At 38.9% G+C, this 27,832-nt stretch overlaps 1 protein-coding gene and 1 long non-coding RNA gene across 2 annotated transcripts in view; one reads left to right on the top strand and one right to left on the bottom strand.

Annotated features, from left to right (window-relative positions):
- The window catches only part of MSRB3 (methionine sulfoxide reductase B3), a gene marked incomplete at its 5' end in the record, with an annotated part of 160,735 nt that extends 149,137 nt beyond the window's left edge, over positions 1-11,598 (bottom strand). The window contains 3 exon segments of the mRNA XM_082351270.1: positions 11,097-11,183; positions 11,186-11,232; positions 11,235-11,598. Of these exon segments, the coding sequence (XP_082207396.1) occupies positions 11,097-11,183; positions 11,186-11,232; positions 11,235-11,598 (498 nt within the window).
- LOC309609591 lies at positions 11,561-26,103 on the top strand. The gene is made up of 4 exons (XR_014233495.1): positions 11,561-11,697; positions 20,218-20,409; positions 23,960-24,171; positions 24,518-26,103. It is a non-coding gene; the product is annotated as an uncharacterized lncRNA (long non-coding RNA).
- The last annotated feature ends 1,729 nt before the right edge of the window (positions 26,104-27,832 follow it).

Below are 27,832 nucleotides of genomic sequence, written 5' to 3'. Positions count from 1 at the left end.
AGATTAAGTGATTCATATAAGGTCACTCACATATTTTTTAAAAGAGGATGTCATTGTCTAAATATGAAGAAACTGGCCCAAATTAGCACAGGGAATCAATGGAATCAATTCCAAACCACACACCAAAAGTAAAAAACTGAAAGATTTTAGAAGGATAATGAAGAAGGCATAATTTTTTTCTTCTAATTAGAAAAAAGGGGAAAAAAAGCAATAATAAATCCCAGAAAATGGGGGGAAAAAAACCACACCTGTATAAAAAAGTCATGGTCTAACGATGACACAAATTAAACTGGCATGACGTTAAGCAACTGGTATTGTACAGGAGAACCAATCTGAACATCACACTATGGTCATTCTTTTTCAAATGTCACAGAAACATTTTAACACTTTAAAAAGTTAATGGGAAAAAGTGTAATCAAAAGAAACGACTATATAAGGAGTGAGTCAGAATAGTGTAATGATGAAGAGCACGGACTCTGGAGCCAGACTGCCTGGATTCAAATGATGGAATGCCTCAGTGCCTCAGGCACTAATCTTAATATATGAACTATCATAATAATATTGTACCTCCTTGATAAAGCTGCCACGAGCATTAAATGAGTTAATATATGTAAACAGTAAATACTTAAACTAGTGCCTGGCACATAGTAACATTTGTTTGTATTTGCTATTTATTATCATTATCATTATTATTATTATTATTATTTGATATATGGATAATGAAGCATAAAACCAATGGGAGAAAATACAAAGATTTGATCCACTGGAAAATACAAGAACCCTAATAGATAAATGTGCAAGGAGCAGAAATAAGTAAAAAGTAGAAAAACATATAGATAATAAAAGAAATGCTAATCTCTAAAAAAACTGAGTTATATACACCAATATGGATAACACAAATATAATGTCATGGGGGAAAAAAGCAAGTTATGGAAGTTGTACAGCAGATAATATCATTTATGCAGCGTTCCAAAACATGCAAAACAATAAAATATGTAGGGCTACATCTATGGTAAACCTATAAAGAAAGCAACAGCTTATCAGTTATCATTTGTGTTAAGTGATAATCACAAAATGCATGACTGTGGCTAAGTAAAGGGAAGATAGGACTGGTGAAGGTCACAGCTTCAACATTCCATTCCTGAAGCTGAGTGGGGGTACCCAGACTTTTGGAAATTAGTCTTTATACCTTGTATAGGCATTATGTATTCTTTTTGTGTGTGTGAAATATTTTATAATAAAAAGGGAAAAACTTACTAATACATTTTAAAGGCAAGAGAAAATTTTTTTTAACCTTTCAAATTAGTAAAGTTTTTTTTTCTTTAAAGCTCAAGGGAAGAGATTTTCTTCTTTAATGATAAGACCAAATTAACTAGTTTTAAGAGTTAAATATATTTCTAGGATGGTCAAAGGCAAATTCCACTGGCAGTGTACCCTGATAAAAGAGGACTTTTCCCATCTGAGATATATCACTAAGCCTAAATAAGCAATTCTTAGCTGTACATTTAGAACAACCAACATAATTTCTCCCGCTTAATGCCATTACTTTAGATGGGATAGCTAATATGATGCTTCTAATACACTGTAACCTATCCTCTAAATCAATACTAAATCTTTAAAAGGGTTATGTAACTTTGCTTATGGATCAAATTACACTAGGCTACAAGGTTCAAATATAGGATCTTCCTTTATATTTAGTTCCACAAAATAGACAGCTTGAACCAAACATAACAAGAGAACACAATTTTGCATAATTTATTAATCATGTCACTTCCATTAAAAATTATGAAAGGTACTTGAAGACTTTTAGACAACCCAGAGATTACAGAATCATTCTATACAATTATAGAATCATACTATAGAATTATAGAATCATTCTACAGAATTATAGAATGCAAAAGCAACATCAGGTATTGCCCATCTGAATTCGTTCAATTTGCAGATGTGAGAACTGAGGCACAGGGAGTTAAAATGCCTTAGGCAAGAGCAGGACTAGGAAACCCAGTCTTCCAAGTCGCTATCCAGTGACTATGCTGACTCCCTTGTGACATGAACATATACACAAGAATGCAGATATGCTAATGAGTCTGCAATTTTTCAACTGATTCTGCACATAAGTAAACACCCTCTGCCTTCAACCCATCCTCTTCCTGGCCCCTTAGGGTGATCTGACTAGAAGGCATATTCACACACAAGAAATCAGGAACAAGGACAACAACGCATGCACTTTTTCTTTTTCACGCTTAATAACTGTCAGCCCAGAGCTCCAAGACCACTTGTGGCCCCTCACCCATTGTCCTATCTATTCTCTTGTACTGTGTACTGGGAGACATGGCCCTACCTTTCCTTACTTCACACTACTAATCTAAGATGAAAGAAGTACCCACCTATAATAGTCACTATAGATCTCTCCCAACCGCAACCAAGCCCAGGTTCTCTCTCTGACAACCAAACACAATAGAAGCAACAGAAATGAAAGAATAACGTAAAATTCAGGGCTCTAGGATTTATACAAGGTCTGTCCTGATATTTGTTAAGACTCTAACATGCAGCATGGGCTTATTTTCAATGTTGCCTTAACATATGTGCTGAAGGACTGGCTGGTTTTGTTTTGTTTGGATTTTCGTTTTTGTCTTTAAATAAAATAACTGACCCAACAAACCATAAAAATTCACTGTGTAATTTATAGTAATAGAAGATAGTTATTCCATGGCCATAACAGAGACTGCAGAAGATATGTACTTGCACGCAAATCATCTACTAATTTTCATCTTTATAATAGCACGATAGCCCTAAAAATGATGCTTATATAACTGAAAATATAATTTTTTAAGTGTTCATGTACTAATCCCTGAGACTACATAATAGCCAGGCCTTAGCATAAAGTACATTGCCTGGCATAAAACAGGCAATTGCTGTTGAAAGAAGATGTTGAGAAGGAGTTTTCCTGTCATTGCAAAAGTTCAGCTACAGCTCAAATTTTCAAACAAAAGTCTCCCCCACGCTCTAAAAGGAGACGACAAGGAGTCGCTGAATGTTGAGACCAGAACCTCTCTGAGAGGATCCACAAAGCAAGAAATCAAGTGTTGTCTATAGACTCTGTGAGTCATAATTTCCACATATGTGTACTTTCCAAACATATGATAATGCTTTTATATTAAAAAAAAAAAAACTCAAATTTTTACAGTGGATTTTTGCTAGTATTTTCTCAGTCAACAGCTACTAAAAGCACAACTACTAGCACATGGGAGGGCCCCCTTTTTTAAAATGAGTTAGACATTACTCTTAATCCTGTATATTGAACATAAACATGTCACTTTAGACGAGCATTAGGAACAATGTACTATTTTTAGAAACTTAGAATCAGGATAGACCGTTGGTCAGGAAGCTAGGCCCTGAGAACACATTTCCTCTACCAGCACTGTTTCTCTATTTCACCTGCAGTCATCTCCATAATTTACAAACCTTTATTTACAGTCGGTGCAAGTAAGTCCTCTCAATGAAGTATTGGGTTGACCAAAAAGTACCTTCAGTTTTTAAGTAAAAATAAAAGCCTCATTTTCATTTTCACCAAGAACTTTATTGAGCAACATATTCATCCTTTTGTTCCACTACCTTCTGCCACTTTTCAGGCAACTTCGTAATTCCATCTTCCTAAAATTTTTTATCTTTTTGAGTAAAGAACTGTTTCAGGTGCCTTTTACAGTATTCCAGGGAATTGAAATTTTTCCATTAAGAGAATTTTGTAAAGACCGAAATAAATGGAAATCCGAAGGTGCAATGTCTGGTGAATAGGCGGATGAGTCAGAACTTCCCAGCCAAGCTGTAACAGTTTTTGCCTAGTCATCAAAGAAACATGCGGTCTTGTGTTATCCTGATGGAAGATTATGCATTTTCTGTTGACTAATTCTGGCCGCTTTTCGTTGAGTGCTGCTTTCAGTTGGTCTAACTAGGAGCAGTACTTGTTGGAATTAATCGTTTGGTTTTCTGGAAGGAGCTCATAATAGAGGACTCCCTTCCAATCCCACCATATACACAATATCATCTCCTTTGGATGAAGACTGGCCTTTGGTGTGGTTGGTGGTGGTTCATTTCGCCTGCCCCACGATCTCTTCCATTCCACATTATTGTACAGTATCCACTTTTCATCTCCCGTCACAATTTGTTTTAAAAAAGGAACATTTTCATTATGTTTAAGTGAAGAATCATGTGAAAATATGGTAAAGAAGGTTTTTTTCACTTAACTTATGTGGAACCCAAACATCAAAGCGATTAACATAACAAAGCTGGTGCAAATGATTTTCAGTGCTTGATTTGGATATTTTGAGTATGTCAGCTATCTCTTGCATGGTATAACATTGATTGTTCTCACTTATTGTTTCGATTTGATCGCTATCAACTTCAGCTGGTCTACCTGACCGTGGAGTATCGTCCAGAGAGAAATCTCCAGCACAAAACTTTGCAAACCACTTTTGATGCGTTCCATCAGTCACAGCACCTTCTCCATACACTGCACAAATCTTTTTTTGCGTTTCAGTTGCGTTTTTACCTTTCCTGAAATAATAAACCATAATATGCCAAAAATGTTGCTTTTTTTTCCATTTTCAATATTAAAATGGCTACACAAAAAATTCACCAATTTTGATAAGTCTTTTTTAAAATGCACGTTGATAACAGCTGTCACATACAATCTAACAAAATTGTTTCGAATGAAGTTGAAGACAACTAGGTGCTACTAGAGCCATCTTACAGAAAAAAACAAATGAACCTTTTGGCCAACCCAATAAATTCCCTCCACTTTCCTTCAGAAAGTCAGGTACAAGAAATTGTCTCACTGTTTCCAAGTCAGCACACAGCTGGGCAACCCGATTGTACAAATGCCAGGTCACAGTGCTGCTCCAGGCTACCACAGCCAAGCATCAGAGTCAGGGTACTGTGGCCAGGGTGGCCAATTCAAGTGCAAGAACCTTGCAGGTGACACTCGAAGAGATAAGAGAAGCAAAGCATTCTGTAAGAAAGGGGGAGGGATGTGATTTATTATAAATTCTTTTATTATAGATTAGGAAATGGTCAATAATTATTGTATGGATAAGAACCTGACCATGGCAATAAAAATTGCCTATAAAGGACAAAAAAAAAGCCAAAGAGTCCTCCTTCTGGTGGGAATCGTATCTGCTTCACATTCTTGGGGAAGGTAAAGGGAGGAACGGGGAGGGGACAGAGCAGAACGTATGTTCAAGGCCAACTGAACAACTTGTAGGAGGCCCAGAGCACAGAGGAGCTTGGTGATGATGAAGATAAGGGAGTTAGTCCCTTATCTTAAGAAGCCACCGGAGGGGGTTAAACAAAGAAGTAGTAGCAACAATTCTGCAGGTTAGGAAGGTCATTCTGGCTGCAGCACCCTTTGTTCAGTGTTTCCCAGGCACTAACTGTGGAGGGAGTAAATGTGGTGTCCCCTAAACAAGGAAAGATCATGGACAGAATGCCATGTACTGACTGGGCATCTTTCAAAGCCAGACCAAACTATATCTTCTTTATGATACTTTTCCTGTGCCCTTGCTCTTACTCCAGTCGACAAATTCTTCCTCTCCCCTTTATTTTTAACCTCCCTTACGCATACACGTTTTATCTCCAGCTCCAATCTCTCCAAGTTACAGCCTCACCTTTCTAATTCCACCACACATCTCCACATGCATATTCTTCCAGTGCCTCAAACGCAATAGATCTAAAACACAACTTACTTTTTACCCCCAGCTATAAACCTGCTCTGAGTTCACTTCTCCTAATCGCCCAGGCTTAACATCTTACCATCCCCTTTTATTCATCCCTCTCTTTCCCCACATCCAATTAACTGTTTCTGTCTAATTTGCTTCAGCAATACTTCTCCAATCCTATTGTCACTACCCTAGTTTAGGTCTTCATTCTCTAACAAAAACCCTTATAACTTTTCTTTATTAGTCCAATTGTTCCTTTCCCAATTCAATTCATCTGCTGAATTATTAGATAATATATCCCATAATTCAACTATGATTATGACATTTCCAGCACCAAAAAAACTTCAATCTCATAGCTTACTAACCCAGTCCAAATTTCCTAGCCCAGCATTAAAAGCCTTCCATGTTCTAGGCCAAACCTAATTTTCCATCTTTATACTTTATTTTCCCACTATTCCCCCTCATATATGCTCCAATTATTTTCTACACCTGCTCAATTTCATCTGGTAAATACTGGGTACTCGACAAAAGTTGATTTCCTTCCACATGAGTTTGCTATATTCTCCTTCCCCATGCCATCTCAATTTATAGGAAAACATCCTATCATTCTATATAGTTGATTCTCACACAGGAAATTAGCATATTCATGGAAAAGCCTGTAAAATCTAGAAAACAGACAAGAACCCTGACAAAGAAGAGCCGTGTGACTGAGCTCCAATGTCAAAAGAAAAAGGTAATGACAAGCAGGACACCATAAATGCTTCAGAACATTTGAAAGGTTGAAAGCATTATACCTGGGACAATGGATGCTAACAGTCTACCAGAGTTCTTCGAGATGATTCATTGGTCTCATAGAACTTACAGTCCAGTGAAGATATGAACACATATGGACTTTATAATGCCAGATGGTAAAACCGTGCTCCAACAGAGGTAAAAATGTCTTAGAAGCATAAGGAAATGAGAAATTCTAAGAGATGCAGAAAGCTTCACAAAATACCATGCAACAGAGGCCATAAGGACTTCAACACGTTATGAGAGAAAGGTATTCCAGGCAGCAGATAAAGGAAAGGTAGAGGTGGAAAATGTTAGAAGTGTGAGAAATAGGATAAAAAAAAAAACTGATGAACTCTGGGTGCCTAAACTATTACTATTTTGAAAGTCTCTAATGATCACTTACATAGTTTTAATGAATTAAAACTGTTTTACTTCAATTAATTCCTGAAAATACGCAGATGATTATCTGCAGGATGGATCAGTTGTTACTCAACAGGATTTTCACAACTCAGTTGGATCCTGAGATGCGTTGAATCCTGAATGTGGTGCTACACTCAACGTACTCCCCAGAGCCTGGCTCGTCAGCGTTCCTGCAGCAGTATGAATGAACGGCTCTGCATCTTAGGATCCACTGAAGGTGACACACTCTTCTATGCACACATTGCAACCAGGAAAAAATTATACATACATTTTAAGAACTAATAACCCCATAATATAAAATTGAAAAATGCAAAGTCAGGGGCTTCCCTGGTGGCGCAGTAGTTGAGAATCTGCCTGCCAATGCAGGGGACACGGGTTCGAGCCCTGGTCTGGGAAGATCCCACATGCTGCGGAGCGACTGGGCCCGTGAGCCACAATTACTGAGCCTGCGCGTCTGGAGCCTGTGCTCCGCAACAAGAGAGGCCGCGATAGTGAGTGGCCCCCACTTGCCACAACTAGAGAAAGCCCTCGCACAGAAACGAACACCCAGCACAGCCATAAATAAATAAATAAATAAATAAATAAATAAATAAATAAATAAATAAATAAATAAAAATGCAAAGTCAAACCATGTAAATGTTTGCACTTTGTACTACGCACTTTGCATAGTACAAAGAAGTCTAGAATTAGAAGAGACCATAGAGAAAATCTAGATCAACCATGTGACCCAAGCTATGTCTATCAGGTTTTTTCTCTCAGGAATTCAGGGTCAAGGCTCATTGATTTAGTCTCTCCCTGTGCTTGGAACTGAGGGACACCTAAATACCCAGGAGCTGCTGAGCAGCCACATACAACTGTGAACACAGGAAAAAAGAGGACAAAAAAAAAAAAAAAAGGTCAGCAAAGAGAGAACAATGAAGCAAAGAAATGCAAAGACTAGAGACAGAGGAAATTCCAGGTTTTCCAGTCCCTGGTCCCTAATAAGGTCTGTGTGCATTTGGCTTCCATCAAATCCCTGTCTTTCTTTCTTTTTCCTAAAACTAGTTCAAGTTCATTTCTGTTACTTGGAACAGAAGCTTAAATGCGGCAGTAACCAAAATCCTTCATAAGGTCAACTGGTTGATTTATTACTGACCTACCTTTCCTATACTTTCTTTTCATTTGTATTTCCTTAAAAGGCATAAATATGACTTTGGTATGCTATACAGACAAACATGTGAACAGAGATACAGGATTATGCTGAGCGTTTTTAAAGGGAAAACCCATCATCCCCAGGAAATAGAAAATATAGGAATACTCAAGGTAAAGCCTTGAGATAACTGTACAGCAACCAGAGATGCTAACAACTGGTAAATTAAATAGCTACCTGATTACCCTCCTACCCAAAGCCGACTTAATTCTGAATAAACCCGATGGGTAGGTCCAATTCAGTCTCCTCTGAGGCATGAGAAAAAGGTCATAACTGAATATAGGGCATTTCGTCTGGAATGCCCCAAGTAATTAGCACCCAACCACACAAAGGTTTGGGTGCTCTCCAGTGGTATCCCTAGCCCAGACCCAAATCCAAAACTGAATATCAAACCATCTTAGGGCTTGGCTTAACTATTTACCCTATGACATAACCAGCACCTCCTGCTATTAGATAAGGGGAAAAAAGTAACAGAAGCTTAATATCATGGAACTCTGTCCAGGTGTGTGCATCTGTGTGATATGCCAGGTATCAAGACTTTCCTGAGACAGATCCAGTCTCCCCAAAGCTGGATCCGCACCCATCAGATCTGACTACAAGTAAAGCAGTTAAACAAGTATAGCAAGTCAGAGCTGACAATCAGAAGTTTGAACCAATGTAGTGAGTGGCTCTGCAGGATTATATAAACAAAAACAATATTACAGGATCCTAGAGTTGGAAGGGACATGGAGACTCTGTTCAACTTCATCATTTTACAGAGAAGGAAGCTAAATATCAAAACCAAATTTATCAACCAAATCCCTAACTATAGTAACACAGGTGAGACAAAAATCAAAGGGACTGTGACCAGATTATGACAGAACCAAAAAGCATTATTTCCTAAAGCTGCTCTAATGGTTGAAAATTTATTTTTAATTATAAAAGAAAAATTGTATTAGAAAAATCTATGAAAACTACTGTTGAGATATTTTTTGGATATTCTTGTTACTTAAGTTTAGCAAAAGGGTAAAGATTTCCGATCAAATGGGTTAACGTTTCAGTTAAGATATTAGACCAAGCACCTTTAAAAGCCAAAAAACTGTGTCTTGATTCAGAACCTACATGGTTGTATGCTTGCAACCTTGGCAGACAGGCAGTTTAGGCACTGTGACAAAATTCTCACTGGCAGAGAGATGCTTATTTTAATATTAAAAAAATCCAGACATTTACATAGGGCCCTAATAAAAGTCACCAGAAATTAGACTAATGTGTCGGCTGGGACCAAAATTAAAAGAATAAATGTTTAAATGGTCCAAATATAAACTTGGTTTTCAAAATTTCTGGCAAGGGGCCATAGTACTATGGATTTGGGTCTTCAAGGGCTGCTTGACCACAAGTATTAGGTAAGTCAACACATCACTGAGGGAGGGCAAAAAGAAAAAACAACAGATAATCTCTGGCAGTTACAATCTACCCTTCATCGTTCAGCACAGTATATTTTAGAAGACTGCTGACAAAATGTGAAGACAGAACCTGTTGTGTTCCCCAAGAAGTGCTATTAAAGTTACTCCTAAAATATAAATCCATTAAAAAGTAGGTCTTCTTGAAAAACAATATTAATTAGAAGCAAACATGAAATTGGTATTATTACTTAAATTAACATCGATAAATACTAAATATTTTTAAAATCTCCCATCAATCTGAATTGACAATTTTATAAATTACATGAATCCTGAAGATTATTTTATAGACAAAACTATTTTTTAAAAATCTATTTTGCCACCAGCGCTGCAAATGGAAATATGAAGCGACAGACCAGAGGGTGTTGAATATAATCTATGCTTAGTAGAGTCAGCTTTCAACTAATTTATAAGTCCTAGTTGTTAGCCATATCTTATTTTGACAGTTTACTCTATTGGTGGCAAAAACAAAAGCAAACTAAAATTTCCTAAGAAATCTCAACTCTGAGGAATTATATTTTCTGTTCTTCCATTCCAGATAAAATTAAGAAGTGAGATGACTAGATACTCATCACAAATATAGAAGTTCGTGCAATTTCACATTTACCTTAAACTCTACATTTGTACTTTGAAATAATTACTTTTTATAGTAATCTTACGTTAAAAAAAATTCCGCACTGATATTTTCCACATGATTTAAAGAAAACTATCTTTAAAAATCATCCTAAGACTGCAAAATTACCCCCACTTGACAGTTTATATCAAACGAGCTTATAAACCAAATAAGGCAGGAATGGCACCTTTCGATCATATAGTTGTAAATAGTCCAGGGTGAAACTTAACAAACCAGACTCGGATGCATTTTTGTCCGCTCAAAAACAAAACAAAACTGGTACCTGTAAAATTCGGGGTTTTGCTCGGTTTTGGCCTATTAGACACCCACCGGGCCCGCGGGAGCCTGACCCCGCGGCGCGGGCTGCGGTGCGCCTCTGGGTGCACCCTTAGTCTCCGCGCGCCCGCCGCTCCCGGCGCTGCCCCCGCAGCCGCCGGGCGCCCCACTCCCCTCCCCGACGCGCGGCGGGAGGCGCGGGCCCGGCTGGCCGTTCCCACGCGTCCAGGCCCGTTATCTGAGCGGCCGCGGCGGCGGGGCCGCCCCGCGCGGGGAAGGGGACTCCGGGATGGCCCCCGCCGCGGGCCCCGCGCCCTCCCGAGCTGGGGGCGGCGTCCCTGCCCCGGCCGCCCCTCCCTCGGGCGCCCGCGTCGGTCGAGAGCCTCCCTCGGGCTCAGGTTCGCTCCCGGGACGGGATAAGGTGTCAGCCACGCTGCCAGACGCCTCCCGTCGGCGGGGGCGAAGCCAGCCCTGCCCTCCTTCCATCCGCCCCTCCCCGCCCGCGCCCCTCCTCGGCTCAGGAGACGGAGGTGGGGGGGGGGGGTCCCCGCAGGAGGCAGAAAGGGGCGCTGCCGGCTCTCTCAGGGGAGCGGAGGTCGGGGTCACACCTCAACTTGGCAGGGTCGGGGCGTGAGGGCAGAGGCGGGGCGGGGAGGGAGCCCCAAACTCACCCGACTGAGCGGCTTCCCGGGCCGCGGCCGCGGCCAGGCAGAGGCTGAAGCAGACGCAGAGCGAGAGGGGGCGCGGGAGGGTCCGCCGCGGGCTCATGAAAGTGCCAGGGAGCCGCCGCCGCCGCTGTCCGAGCCTCCCTCCCTTCCTCCCCGGCTCCGGGCGACGGACGGGGCGGCGGGAGGCATGACGGGAAATTCCTGGGCACTGGCAGCCGAGTCCAAATATGAGCATAGGAGACGAGCGAGGGAGGATCGCGGAGCGCGCCCGCCGCGGACGGGGCCCGCTGCCCGGGCCTCGGCGGCCGCCAACTCCCTCCTCCTCCAAATCCTCCTCCTCCTCCGCGGCCGCCCCAAGGCCGCCGGCTGCCGAGTGCAACCGGGAGGTGGAATCCCTCTGCCAGAGGGCATCCCTTTCCAGTGTTGGGGCCCAAGAGCAGAGCGGCGCATCCCACCCACGGGTCCCGCCTAAGACCCGTGAAGGGGTAGAAAAGAGAGGAGCCATCACGAGGAGAACGGACAGCGAGCCAGGGAACCGCGGGAAGACATTTAAGGGGTTTGAGAAGACTCTTGCGATGCCCCTAATCAACTGGGAGCTTTGTGAGTAAGTGGATACAAATATCTGGCAAGTGCTTCTCTTGAGTGTGGTCAGGTGAGGCTGGAGCGGCACTGCCAGTTACGCACACACTCAGGTGAGCCATCATATACAAAACGAACAGGCATTATAATATATAAAACACTCCCCTCCCCGCATTCCAGGTGAGTGGGCCCTTTACACCAGGTGTGTGTGGAGGGTGAGTGTGTGTGTGTTTAGCCAGAGTTACAAACGGGCTCTCCCCAAACTTATATTTGAACACCATATATGGAGTTGAGGCAGACTGGCTGACAATAGTTTTTCATACTAGCTAAATGCTGATATATATTTAGATTTGTCATTCTTTTCACCTCCAGCCTCTCTTCATCCCCCTTACATTAGTTTTGTATTTCTTGTAGCTTATCTGAAGGGCAGTGGTGAAATTTATTCAAAAGGTACTACCTCTGACGACCAGAAATGTCAGTCCCCGATGTTTAATTACAGGCCTAAGCCAATAGTTGCCTGACTTTTCTCTGGCACTGATAACTCCTCCAGTAATCAAGGCCAAATGACCCTTAGCTTTTCAAGAGGACATAATTATGTCTAATTACTACTTTTTTTTTTTTTTTACTGGCACTAGTGGAACAGGCCCTGGAGATGTAGGATGTTATATAATTACTTGTGACCATTTTAAGATGCTACAGAAATGATTCACTGATGCAAAATACTTAAGGGGTAAAAGTCAAACAGATTTAGAGTGTGGATTATTCTAACATGACCTAAAGTACGGTAATTTGTACATCACACTATTTGTTTGAAAATGCTATATTTGAAAATTAGAAACTTTGTTTCAAAACGAATTCAATTCTGGCAAAGTATTAAGGCCCATATGCCAAAAACCAGTCCTTTTGCAAGTGGTTCCCCTTAAATCATCTGGTACTGAGAAACACCACATCCCATGAATTATTCCTGGCAAATGGGCAGATTTCACCCTCAATGTACTCGCAGTGATAACGAGACAAAGGGCAGATGACCTAAGTAAACGAACAGTAAATAAAATGTAATACAGTAAATTAGGGATTTAAGAGACACATGGCATTATTATTCAATTTAAGTATCTAGAAGCTGGGTATCTTAAAGGGGATATTCAGGAAACTCTTTAATCAGTCTCTCCCTTTCCTCTTTTTTGTATATTTTGTATTACATAAGCACTTTTCTTATTCATTTCCCCCACAACGTGTAGTATAATTCTTTGCCCATAGTTTTTTTTTTTTTCTTTTTTTTTTACTTTTATTTTTGGCTGCCGCGGGCGGGAGGAACGCAGGATCTTTTGTTGCAGGGCTCTTCATTGCCCCGCGCAGACTTCTCTCTAGTTGTGGCGCGCGGGCTTAGTTGACCCGCGGCATGTGGGATCTTAGTTCCCCAACCAGGGATCGAACGCCGTGTCCCTTGTATTGGAGGGTGGATTCTTAACTACTGGACCACCAGGGAAGTCCCGCCCATAGCTTAAATATTTGTTTAAAAACAAAAGTAAAATGAGCACAGTCATTTGTAGACTGACATATAGGAGCTCCCTAAGTGTAGAGAAAAGCTTGTTTCAAAGGGCTATAATAATTTTGGCTATATTTAAAATATTTTAGTTGACCTTAAGTACAAAAACATAAGATTACAAAGAATGCAGTATACCACTGCATGTTAGTATAAGTGGAGGGTTAATTAATTGTATCAACTGCTGACTTGACAGCAATACCAGCAGCTGTTCTAAAGGCTTGAATAAATATGCTAAAGAGGGGAGAAAAGAACAAAAGTTACTGAGTACATAGTAAGTGCCAGACACTGTGCTAGTTGTTTTACACATGGTATTTCATTTAATTCTTCCAAATATCTTTGAGCTTTTTATTTTTTATCCCTATTTTACAGCTAAGGAGAGGCATAGATAAGTAAATTATGCTACTAAGAAGGGGTAAAGTAGTATTGGAATGCAAATCTCATTTCAAAGTCCACATATATTTTTACTGTACTAATCTGCCCCATTTTCTCTACATTAAAAACAAAACAAAACAAAAACCAGGGTATTCAAAAACTGTATTCATTGGGCTCTTGTGGTTTTAAGTAACTGGTGTGCACTCAGGTTACCTCAAGTAATAGGGGTAAAGAATACATGTGGAAATAAGACCAGAGACTTAACCGGCTTGTCAGGTCATCCTTTGTGGGCCCAGGGGTGGGGGCCTGTGCCTTTGATGGGTACCAGAAACAGGAAAGCTACTATCCTCTGACCACATTCCTATGAGTTTTGTAGTTTAAATCATATATTTCACATGTTTTCTCTTTGTTATTATAATCTTAATAACAATCATGTTAACATATTATCTTAAACAATGTTTGTTTGTAAGACAAAGGACCCAGAGGAGGTAACTCTTTCCTTTGCTTCCTATATACCATCCCTCCCCCAACCCAGTGGTGTGCTAGTAAATATTTACCAACCAGATCTGGAGGAAGGAGGCCTGAATTGTAACAAAAACCAATTTATGTGGGTGTAATACTCCCACCAACCTGAGTCTCTGGAGGCGTAGCTGGGGAGAGATGTACTCAACCAGCTCTTGGGCCCCTATGAGCCAGCCCCACCACATCACCGCCCCAACCCCTCATAAATGTCTTCAGAACGCAGCAGAATTCAAGTTGCACAACCACAGCTTTTCCACTCTGGCTCCCACTACCAGCTGCCAATTCTCCTCTATAGCTCATAATCAAATGCCCCAGCAGGGAGAGTTTGATTCTATCACCACAGTCCCTCTTGGGGAAAGTTCTTGTATGAGGTTATCTCATAAGCCACTGAGCAGCCTGTGGATTGGCTACCTCTGAGCCAGGTGTCCTCGCCTACTTCTGCAGCTGTAGCTAGGGTGGAAGGCTCACGTGCTAACACAACATGGTCACCTGTACTAAAGAAACAGACTTTGGTGCTGCCTTTTTAGGGCATTGCAGTTGGGGCAGCCTCTTTCAAAGGGAGTCTATAAATATGGCAGGCATTCAAGCTACAGTCTCTCCGACATACTATTCTCAACTCTTTAAGTAAATCCCCTCAGCCGTTATGCAAAGCTTTGAGACAGTCCCCACTCCACATACCCAAAGGAACACCTTGGGTGGATGTCAACAATTGCAAACAGGAGAAAGGACACATTCGTACTAGATATTATTCAAAAGCCCTCAGGCAGGGTGAGAAACCCTAAGTTCAATTCAACGAACAGTTATCAAGTGCCATTGTCCTAAACCAATAGTGATCAATTGGAAAGTAAGGGAATTAATTACCTCCTAGGAGGATGTAACAGATTCTCCAGAAGGAAGTTTTTCTAACTGCACTCAATCCAAACTCCCAAAATTCTGCTTTCCTATCCTGCGAGGTAGAATGTCGTCACTCTCACCCGCGCTGAGAACACTTTTATACTGACGGGAGCACGCCCCCGCCCGCAAGGAGCTAGGGTGGGAAGAGAGTTAAGCAGAGCTCTTCTCAGCAGCATGAGGAACACAGAGTCAATGCTGACTGGCTAAGAGAGACACAGAACATCTTCTCTCATTCTGAAGAAGGATTTCCTCTTCCATGACACCCCTCCAGCCCCCAGTCACCAAACACACTAAAATGACAAGGACTTATTAAAGGCGGAAGACAGAATTAAAGTGAGCATTTTCCTTCTTGTCTTGGTAAAATGGTTCGCCCGCATCTCAAACGGTATTTTTTAATTTTACAGTTGAGGCCATCCCTTTTGTTGATTAATTCTGAAGAGATTTGAAGAATGTATTCCCATGATTGACGTGCTGCCTGATTCTACCAGCTTTGGCTGTGGATATGCTACAACAAGTACTAAATATTTAACAAGACAACTTTCAATATTGTAGAGAATTAAATAATCCTCTCTAGACCAGCAAAGCTGCTTGGCTTTTGGCACGATTGTATCACATGAAGTGGCATATGCAAAATCAACTACACACACAGAATACGGGGGCTGGGAGAGAGGGACAAGAATGGACTTTTAAGTTGGTACAGGAAGATTTTTTTTTTTTGAATTTTATTTTATTTATTTTTTTATACAGCAGGTTCTTATTAGTCATGTATTTTATACATGTTAGTGTATTAGTGTCAATCCCAATCTCCCAACATCCCTCCACCACCCCCACCCCCACCACCCCTGCCACTTCCCCCCGTTGGTGTCCGTAGGTACAGGAAGATTCTGATGGGAGACTTGATACTACTCTTTCACTCAGTCTGTTCCTGAATGCTTCTTATATCGAGAGCATCTCACACCATGGTGTGTGTGTCCAGTGTTTAAAGGTGTGTTTTTTCACACAACTTATCCCTAACTGCAAACCAGCTCCTTCATGTGTTGTTCATCCAAAGAGGCTCCAATAGGAGGTAGAGGAAACCCTGGCTGTGTTGGGCTTCCTGGGAAATGGTATGTTGCCCTCCAAAGTGGTGCTTCATTACAGGATTTTCTGCAGTAGTTTTACCGTTGCCATTAAAGCTTCTGGGACAATGGGTAAGTTACTTAATTACTCTAAGCCTTGATATTCTTTTTTCTCCATATAATGGGAAAATAAAGGTACCTACTACTCATGATGCTTAGCCCTAGCCCCATGCTAGCAAATGGTAAATCCTTAATAAATATCAATATAGTACTAATGTGATTAACTTTTATCATTGCTTACTAACTTCCAATCACCACAAAGCCACTCTTTGCCTTTAAGCCTTATCTGATAGGAGTTCCTCTGTCTGAAATGACTCATAGTTTCTCTTCACAGCTCAGTCCTACACTTGTATTCATAATCACCTCTTAAGGAAGTCTCTCCAGATTTAGTAATTCTGTCAACACATATTTTCTTCAAATTTACTTTTTATATTTATACCCAAGGTTACTAATAGTAACCATGTTTTCAAATATATTTTTAACTTCCTCAAAGTAATCAGAAGGCTACACACTTATATGATTATTCAAACTATTTTTGTGAAAACCAGTTTTAGAATTGCCATCAAAATATATGATACATTTTGAAAAATATCTTCAACACAGGAAAATCATCTTTGCATTCTTTCATTCATTCAACAAATATTTAGTGAATGCTTTCTATATGCTGGATAGACAATGACCAAGACAAACCAGTAAAATATTTAGTATGTTAGTGATAGAGAAATAAGGCTGGGAAGGTTGCTGAAAGTGTTGGGGAAGTAACATTAAAGACATGGAAGAAAGAAGGAAGCCATGCAGTATCTAGGAGAGGAGGAACAGCAAGTGAAAAGGCCATGCCCAAGGCAGAGGCAGGCCTGCCCTGTAGGAGGACCATCCAGGAGGCCGGATGAGGAGAAGAGGGTGAAAAGGGGCCATGGGCGGGGAGCACTAGAAGATGTGGCCTGAGTCATTATAAGGACTTTGGCTTTTATTGTGAGTGAGATGGGAAGCTACTGCAGGGTTTTGAGCAGAAGAGCAACATGATCTTATATTGGCTGTTCTGTTAAGGCGTGCAGAGACAGAAAGGGAGACCAGTTAGAGGGTCTTATAGTAATCCAGGTGAGAGGTAATGGTGATTTTGGAGTAGGAAGGAGGCAGTGGAGGTGGTGAAAAGTGATCAAATTGCAGAGAAATTTGGAAGAAGCGGCCCAGAAGATTTGCTGACAGACCAAGTGTAGGGTGTGAAAGAAAGGTTAAGAATGTCTCTATACTTTTTTTTCCTTTTTTTTTTTTTCTGAGCATTACAGAATTGCCATTTCTTGAGCTCTGGATGACTTAGAAGTAGGTGGTGGGGTAGTATATTAGAAGCTCAGTTTTGGACATGTTAAGTTTGAAATGACTTTTAAACATACAAGATGATGTTCATCTAGACCATTAAATATGAAAATTGCACATATAGGGGAATGTCTGGGCTGCAGATAGTATATATGATATTTAAATCCTGAGAAGTCCCTGGATTGATTAAAAAGAAAAAAAGAAAAAAATGCCAGCAGGGCCACTGAGAAGGTGAAGCTAAAAAGTTAGTAGGAAAATCAGTCAAGTATGGAGGCCTAGGAAGCAAATGAAGCTTTTTTTTCTTTCTTTCTTCAATTTATATACTTAGAATATATTCTTTGTGGAAAAAGAAATTATTTAGAATCAAAATAGGATAGATGAATAACCAAATAAAGTTATATCCTTTTTATGCTTTAAATGAGTAAACATAAAATATTAAAAATGATTTTATTTTGTGACTTATAAATCGACTCTGAAACTTACCCTAAAAGATAGTGTCTAGGGCTTCCCTGGTGGCGCAGTGGTTGAGAATCTGCCTGCCAATGCGGGGGACACGGGTTCGAGCCCTGGCCTGGGAAGATCCCACATGCCGCGGAGCAACTAGGCCCATGAGCCACAATTACTGAGCCTGCGCGTCTGGAGCCTGGGCTCCACAACAAGAGAGGCTGCGACAGTGAGAGGCCCGCGCACCGCAATGAAGAGTGGTCCCCGCTCGCCTCAACTAGAGAAAGCCCTCGCACAGAAACGAAGACCCAACACAGCCATAAATAAATAAACAAATAAATAAAAATTAAAAAAAAAAAAAAAAGATAGTGTCTAGATATCTGAGGAATAGCAGCATGGAATACAGGTACATTCTACAGTTGTAACCACAGTGAAAAGCTATCCCTATAGGTCAAATGGCCAAATACCAAATATTTGTGGTGTGTAAGTGACAAGGTCTATCAGACAGGTGGGAATAAAGACATCTCTTCAGAGATGGAGAGGAACTTTTGTGAGGCTCAAATATATACAAAGTGGTTTAAAAACTGTTGCTTAAAGTATTGTACAGATGTTGCTTTTATAGTTTTTAAAGCTGGTGGTCATAAAAGCGGAGAGAGAAATAAACTTGCAGTTGGCAGATTTCTCTTCAAACTCTGGCTATGCCATGTGATAGTTGTGCATGATTTTACAGTTCACATCTCTGGGATTTAGTTACCTTATCTTTAAAATGAAATAATACCTACTCTGCCTGTTCTGCAAGATGTTGGTGGAAGTCGAATGATATAATGAGGGAGCTTTCAAACTACTGATATCTAAAGCAAAAGTCATGATTGAGGCGAGGTGCATTTTTCTAAATTCACCTACTTTTGTTTCTTTGTATAAGCCACAGTTCTCTATGTATCTTGAAGATACCTCCTTGAGATCCCAATTTAAAAAAAAAAAGTTCCTCTAAGGAAAATGCATACATACACACAAGCCCACAAAATTTGGTATACAATTGCACACTGATCGAAAATCACTTTGGAAAGCAATAGGAGTCATAATTTCTTGTGTGGAAGAGAAACCTAATGAAAGTATCATCTAAAAAAAAATTAGTGTGTAGCAGGCTATGGGGCAGATCAGAAGAGGATAGCAGTGTTGTAAAGACAACTCAGGCAGATGCAGAAACCCAAGCTTGAGGTAATGAGAGCCCCTAGTCTAAGATGGTAGCCGTGAGACTAGAGATGAACAAGGAGATGTGATAAGAATAGTTGCCAGATAAAATGCAGGATGCCCAGATAAATTTGAATTCTAGATAAACACCAAATAATTTTTTAGTATATCCTAAATATTGCATGGGACATACTTACACTAAAACATTATTCATGGTTTATCTGAAATTCCATTTTAACTGGGCATCCTGTATTTTTATTTGCTAAGTCTGGCAACCCTAGAGAGAAACCAGTGAACTTATTCCTACCCTCATCCCCATGTTTCTGGGGCAGATTCTGAAACAACAAGCAAAACAATGGGTACAACGTGACCACTGTGAAAAGGACAGAGTCATTAAGAGCTAGTCCAGCTCTTTTGTGGATCCTGAAGAGATCAATAAAGATGTCAAACAGTTCTTCACAGACCTATTTATTTCCCAGACAGGGCATGAGAGTTACTAATATTGTGGTTATATTCTATTCTCCATATATGAGTTTCGTACTGTCCAGTACAATCTACCTGAATGTGTGTGTGCACATGTGCGTTTAATGTATGGGCTAATTAGCAAAAGAACCACTGGCTCACGGTTGCCCTGGACAGAAACATGCATTGGAGGACCCACAGTCTGTCCATCATCAGCCACCTACACACACACACACACACACACGTGCACGTGAGACTGGGCAGGGAAGTTTTTTCCCTGTGCAGCCCAAGCCTGTGGTCTTACTTGATTGGACAGTGTATGGTATGAGTGGGAAGGAAGAAGTTTAAACAACGAGGTCCCTTTCAGTGGAGAAGTAGGAACAGTTGAAATATTCAAAGAAGGAAATCCATTTGAGGTGATATTACAAACCCGAAGGCAGGACAGGCAGGAGCATTCAAGGTGACTTTCTCCATCTAAAAGCTTAAGGCCTTTAAGGTCTTCTCATCTCCTGGGTAATACAGGTGAAAATCCAAAATAGAGCTGCAAAACTTTAACCCTTATCTCTTCTACTTTGTAATTCTGTTCTGAAATGACCTTCACCATGTCCTAGTGTCTCACTCTGTGGAGGCAGAAAAGTCATGACAGCAAGGAGAAAGGGGTCTGGTTTCACTTCTCTTGTAGGTATAGCGGCAGACTAGGATTCACAACTGATGATCAGCAGTACCCAAGAACAGCCCACAGTGAAGCTGGAGACCACAAAAAGCCCACAGCCCACACCTCTGGAGAGCATTTTGGAGAAGACAGGTGGAGGAGAAAGTAAGGCCAAACCTCATGATTGGCCCGTGACTTGGTGAAGGCTGTCCCTGAGCAAAAGTGAGTTTTGCAAATTTGGGGGTAGTAGAGATATGGAGCAAGACTTTGCAGGACTTGGATACTTTGAGAAGGAGCCTATATTCTTCTTTTGTGACTCCCCATAGTGTGATGAGTGCTCAATAAATGCTGTTGGCCAACTCTTTTAAACTGGGGATGGGGGAGAGGGGCACGAGGTTTGAAGGGGAAGGTGGGAGATGGTTAAGGAAGAATTTATGTATGTTCAACACTCAGAGAGAAAACAAATAGACCAAATAAAACTATTAGCCATTTAACTTTCCACAGTTGTGTAAAATGAAATAAAAATAAAAAAGTTAGTTCCTTCTAAAAACCATTATATTCTGTTCCCAGTGGTAACAATTATGACTAGAACTGAAATGAAAACATATAACTATATCATAACCAAAGCTCTGAAAACTCAAGATATTTAGTGGAAAGAAATCCTAAAGAAACAGTAGAGTGTTTGAAGTAAAAGCAAAACATAAAAACAATAAAAACATTTTCCAAAGGAAACAAATGATGCTCAGCTAATTTCATGTCACTTCACAGCAATAAGGAAAAAAACATTGGAAAATCTATACATTATGTAAGCAATGATGTTATAAACATGCAGGAAATAGCTCTGAGCTGTTTCCAACTTTGCCTCTAAAATTCCTTTGGTGTGATGGCTGAACATATTATTTCCTGTTCTTGTACTCTGTGGGAAGTAGCACACCCATTTTAATCTTTGTCACTTTTTCCTATATCAACATTCATGGGAGGAATTAGCACTGATAATTCTCCCAAGGTTGATATCTCATATTCAGAAGTCTTGTGGCGATGGGTCTCAAACTTAAATATCAGAATACCTGGAGAACTTGTTACTATCCTGGGATCTCTCCCAGACACAGTGATTCAGCAGTTCTGGTGAGGGATTCAGGAATCTGCATTTCTAACAAGTACCCCAAATGATTCTAAGACAGGTGTTCCACAGGCCTTTCTCTGGTTTAGAATAACAAGAGTAATTTTCATGTCTACTTTCCAACTGAGGAGGATAAGTTTCGAGCTCTTTTTTCTATAACGCCCATAAGAATGGTGGAAAGGATTACAGGAAAATACATGAGAGTATACATAACACAGCGTTCATGACCTTTACAGGAAACTCAAATAACTACAATTTTTGATTTATAATAAGTTTTGAAATGAGGCACTGAAAGATTCTGAGTTGCTTCCTGAGTCATCAGTGATTAATCTCCCCATAGTTTTAACGCTGTGAATATTTTATTGTATTCCTTGAAATTTGGTTATTTTTAAATCAGGTTATAACTCCTAGGTAAGTGGAATATTAATTTTTTTAAAAATTACTCCAGGTAAATGGGAATTTTCTGTACCTAATCTAATACTAGAATATGATACACTTTATGAAATACAGTTGATCCTTGAATAATACAGGAGTTATGTGTGGCAATTCTCTGTGCAGTCAAAAATTCAAGTATAACTTATAGGCAGCCCTACCTATACTGGGTTCCTTATTATCTGCGGTTCTGCATCCACCAGTTCAACCAATCTCGAATTGTGTAGTATTTACTGTTGAAAAAAATCCGAATATAAGTGGACCCATGCAATTCAAACCCATATTAAAGGTCAACTGTACTTTATTATAGTACATATTTTTTTCTGAACATAATGAAAATAGCATTCTTCTCCAGACATTTAAATTACATAGGGCAATATTTATTCCACCAATGTCCATGTATAAGGTTCTGTTTGATAACTAAGTACTGTTTTAAGTATATTCAGCTGTTCTTGGGGAAAACCAAGAAAAGTGATTTTGATTTTTCCATGTTATTAAAGCATAGTGGAAAATGAAAATGAAAATTTATATAATTAGGCATTTTTACTTAGATATGATACATTGCAACTTTTGAAAATGTGGTTTTATTTAAATGGGATATATTGAAATGTGGTTTATTTAAATGTGAAACAATGTAGAATTCATAACGATGAATAGCAGAATGAGTGGCCAATCAACAAGACTCATGGCTAGCTCTCTGAATGTGCAAACAGGATTCAACAACCCACGTTACTGTTCATAACCAGTCTCTCTTCTTCACTGTCTGCTTCTTTCTCATCCCTATTGCTCCTGTTATCTTCCAGGGATCTACACCACACAACAGAGCCTCAATGATACCAGATATATACCACATAAAATTAATTTGTAAGACTCCTACTGTTAAAAGATTATACCAGCCTATATATTTAGAGTCACATTAAGGAACATTGCAATAACATAGGACTGATTTTGGACAATCATTTTCAAGATTTAATGTCTTCTGTTGGTGAATCACAACTGATCCTTTCCAGTCAGGCTGACATCACTCTAATGACTGACACTACCCTAGTTCCACTGATGATAATTCTTGAACGCTGTCATAATCAGGATCTTAATCTCAATGTTACTCACATTGAGAAAAAGAAATTTACATTTAGATTTTCTGCCTCTTTGAAGTAGAAGTACTGAGCATAAAAATAATTTTTGGACACAATAGTTGGGCAAAACTAATAAAAAAATGAGTAATTTTTAGGAGAGATGAAAAACTAACAAGGTATACTGTTTCAAAGTCAAATAAAAAGGGAGAATACATTAGTTTCGAAAGAACAAAAGTAGTTAATGATGAAGAACAACCAGTTTTAGACATAAAGGAAGATGTCAAAACTTCTGGGCTTTCAAAACTGCACCCGGTCAGGATATACCAGAGAATTCACCATTAATATGATGTTTACTTTAGATGTTTGGTAAATATCTTTTATCAGATTTAGGAAGTTCCCTTCTACTCCTATTTTGCTAAGAATTACTTTTCTATGAAAGGATATATGGATGTGGAGTTTTATCAGATGGTTTTACTGCATCTATCTGAGATGATATTAAATTCACTTATTTTGTTAGTGGGACAAGTTACATTGGTCTTCTAATGTCAAACTAATCTTGCATTCCTGGAATAAATCCAACTTGGTCATGATATGTAATTCTTACTCAGATGTTGCAATTTGGCTTGCTGACCATTTTGGTTTGTTTGGGATTTTTGCATTTATTCAGGGGGCTTGCCCTATAATTTTTCCCTTTCTGTTTGGTTTCTGCATCAAAGTTATGTTAATCAGTCCACTCCCTTTCTCTATTTGCTGGAATAGGAAATATATCATTTCAAAAAGGAGGCACTGAAGAGATTATAGATTTTCCAAGGTCTCTCTTATGTGTGAGCATTGTTAAGGGTGGCAACAATGAAAAACAAAGGGATGTTAAAAATAAATCACATTATCAAGTAGTTGATTTCATAGAGCCTGATTTAGAGATGGTGACAGGGATATATGACAGCATTTTACATTATTTCATTTAATTCTCTCAACTGCATAATAATCATTGTTTTAAAAATGAGGAAATTGAGTCTTAGACTATGTGACTTGCCTAAGGTCACACAACCAGGATGTGTTAAAGTCGAAATGTGAACATGGTTCTCTCACTCCACAGACTGTGCTCTTAAACCACGCCTCCTTTTTTCCCCCTCTCTCAATACAGGAATCCAGTGTTTGGAAGACCTTTCATATCCTGCTAACAGTAACAACCCACAGATCTGCCACCAAAATAAACATAGCCTTTTCCAAAGTGCTGTAAAAAGTCTAAAATGTCTGAGCTTCATTACCAAAGGTTGGTAGTGATTCAAAATATACTAGCAGAGGAGATCAAGTTAAGAAGATAAAGTAAAGACAATTATGGAAATCCTAATTAAGGTAAGCATTCAAATATATGTAAAAAATATTTGTGGAGAAATTTTGTAAAATACATATGTAATCTAACAGATTGGAATTCACTGCTAAATCTTGGAGTATTTCCCTCCAATAGTATGTATATGATATATTTCTTTCACTCTAGATACATAATTTTTCACTTTTAACAGCTCTTATAGAAATTCATTTTAGAATACATGGTGTCTTAAAAAATCACTGTCAAAGTTATAAAAGAAAAAAAATTGCTGTCTAACCTGCATTACTTCCCATTTCTGCCAGGGAATTGATGTTTGCTTTTATCTGGGGAACTACTAACTGTAAACACTTTAAATTCTCTCTTTGCTTGCAGATTTTTGCACTGTGCTGGTGGAAGGAACTGAAACCAGTCTGAATGAGGATCAGCTGGTTCTTTTGCGGTCCCCTTCCAGATGGGACATTTACCCTGACTCAGGAGGGTCTTCTATCAGAATCCACATCTTTGGTGTTACTTTTATTGTTGTTTTCCTTTCTTAGTTAGTGCCAGAGAAAATGTTGCCTCTTCCAACTAACAGTATCTTAGATGAAATACAGTATATTTGAAATAATGATTATGCAACTTAAGAAACACATAGACAATATTTTCCACACCTTAAGTATTCCTCAAAGACATTATTTTAATGATTGCCCATGATTCATATGATAATCCATATTTCATTATTTATTCTCATTTTTGTAGATTTCAATTGCTTCTAATTTCTATTACAGAATAAAGCTGTAATGAACATCATTTTCATATCTTCATGTCATCCTGATAATTTCTTCAGAATTCCTAAAAATTTATTGGACTTCAAAATTTATTGGCAAAACTATGTATTGCCAAATTGACCTACAGAAATGCTCATCACTTTACACAGCTACCAGCATTAATATAAGGGGCCTACTTTCCCTAAACTTGAGAAAAATTGTAAAGTTTCATATGTAAAAAAAACTTTCTCAATTGTTGATTAATTTGCATTTATATCTGTGGCTGTTTCATATTTTTGTTGGCCATTTGCAGCTCTTCATTTGTGGGTCATCTCCTGATGTCATTTGACTATTTTTCTATTGGGATGTTAGTCTTTTTATGTTAGAATAATTTTTACTTGTAGAATATTATTGCAAATCACATATAGTGCTAACATCTTTCAATTTCCTTGTCTTTTCATTTGTTCTTAGACTTTTTGGATGTACTGATCATTTTAATATAACCAAACATGTTTCTTCATGGTTTCTTTCTTTGTTTCTGTGCTTAACCCTCTATCAAATGTTTTCCTCTGATTTTTTTCTTAGTTATTTTGTGACTATTTCTCAACTCTTTATTCCTCCTGGAATTTATCTGGGTATGTGTAGAAGACTCTTTACAAGTGAAAACACAGAAGACTGAAACTACTGTAGATACCATATTGATGATATAAAATCTAACGTGAAAACAGAACTGAAGTGAATTCAAAAAGAAAACATCTAATCTGCCCCCTTATCCATTCTCTGCTACAATCTACCATTCTCTTCCCTAAACCAAATGACTCTATGTTTGCATATTATTCTCGTTCTCATTGTTTCCAGTTAATTGCTTAGAACAGTGCTCTCCAAACCTTTTTTACTTCATGGCACTGAAAGAAAAGGATAATCATTGTACAGCGCCCTGGTTAAATGGAGGAGGCTACTTAACAGCCTACCAGAGGTCACTAGGCCTTGAACTCCACCACTCCAAGTCCTAGTGCTACTCTAAAGGCTACATCTGTAACCATTTGTGGCACATCAGTTGGGAAGTCCATAATATTTCTGTCAGTTATCATGTTCCTCTGAAAGGAACCCTTCTCCAATATGTTACTAGGGTCTATAAATCAGATGCTGGTAGTGATGTAGAGAAGCCCGACTGTGACTGTCAAATAAAAAGAGAGCACTGAACAAAGTAAACTGAACGTTTGTTGTGTTATTGGGACATACAAAATTTTTGTGAGAGAATCCTCTCAGTCAAGTTAGTATGAGGAAATTGAGTGACTTCCACAGTGTGGAAGTATCTGGTCATTAAAATATTCTAAGTTACTACAAGCCAAAGGGTCTGTGCCTCTTCTAAGGAAACACAAGTTGCAGGAAACATAGGCTCTGGCCCTGGTATATTAGGGCTCTAACTTTTGCTCTTAATTTTTTAAAACTTTTATTGAATGATCCACTTTTTCCACTAATTTTTAAAGCCAATCTTTATCATATACTGAATTCTTATATATCAGAGTATCTTCGTAATTCAAGTATCCATTAACCATATACTGTTATGATAATGAATCATAAAATACTCTTACAAAAAGTGCTCTTTAAAAAGTCAATCCCAGGAATTCTCTGGCGGTCCAGTGGTTAAGACTCCATGCTTTCACTGCTGAGGGCGGGGGTTCAATCCCTGGTTGGGGAACTAAGATCCCACAAGCCGCATGGTGCAGCCAAAAAAAAAAAAAAGAAAAGAAAAAGTCAATCCCTCCTCAAACATTCTTCCCCACTTTACAATACCTCCTACATTAATGTCTGTCTTTGACAGCGTCTTGCAGATTGTCGTTCAAAAACACAATGCAAGTGCAATGAAAATTCACTACAAAGTGAACTTGCAAGTCTCACAAATATGTAGTATTTCATGAAATTGATAAAGATGATGGAAGACTATTCAAATCATGAGCATAGCCATAGAATGTGTCAGTCAGTCCAGTTAGCAATTAAAGGAAAGTTGCCAAGAACAAAAAGACAATGATACAAGAAGCGCATAAGGGAATGATTTGACTAGAAGATACCCTTACAAAAATGGATGAAGTCTGGGATCTTTTGTAAAATGATTTGATTATGGAACAGACAACATGAAGTAAAAATTATCATTCCATGTTTCAAATAATTTTGTCAAAAAATATTTCTAAGAGTTAAAATATTTATAAGTTAACAATGTTATATAGAAAGTTTTCTTTGTAATCTTAGCAAAAAATTTTAAGTTAAAGTTCTAGTGAAACTATTTATGAAAATTTGGTCCCCAATTTAAATAGATTTAATTTAAGTGACCTTCTGGTATCAGTTATGCTCAGGTAAGAATCTGTTTCAAGGTATTAGTTGTCTGACTATATATTTGTGCAACAGTGTTAACACAGATTTAATTTGCTTTAACATCTGATAGGGACAGTCTCTCTTTATTAATCATATTTTATTAAGAATTTAATATCTTTCTTGTTTATCCTTCCAGCTGATATTCTATAAATTCATTTAAAATACCAAGACGTTAATTTAAATCTATGGAAAACTTTATTGGAATTGCATTAAACTTCTTTACAATTTAGGAAGAATTAGGGAGCCTATTTGCTATATTCAGTCTTTCTATCAAGGAAAAATTATTGTCTCCATTTATTTGTTTTCTTTGATCTCTTTTAGAAAAGTTTTCCTCACATACATCTTATATATTACTTGTTGAATTTATTCATAGGTGATAACAGTGTACCTATCTATCAAATCACCATCTAAAACAGAATATCCCTATTCAACATGCAGGCACCAATCCCGAGACAGGAGTTGTTTTTTGTAAAGAGCATGAATGATTTTCAAAGATGGGGACAATAATGAATAGCATAACAGAACTTATTTCTAGCAATATGATGGAATAAGACATCCTGAATAAACC

This window comes from Balaenoptera borealis (genome assembly GCF_965194805.1).
Source record: "Balaenoptera borealis genome assembly, chromosome: 13".
Lineage (NCBI taxonomy): Eukaryota > Metazoa > Chordata > Mammalia > Artiodactyla > Balaenopteridae > Balaenoptera > Balaenoptera borealis.
The sequence above is the reverse complement of the archived record's forward strand: the minus strand, read 5'-3'. Positions and strand labels throughout refer to the sequence as shown.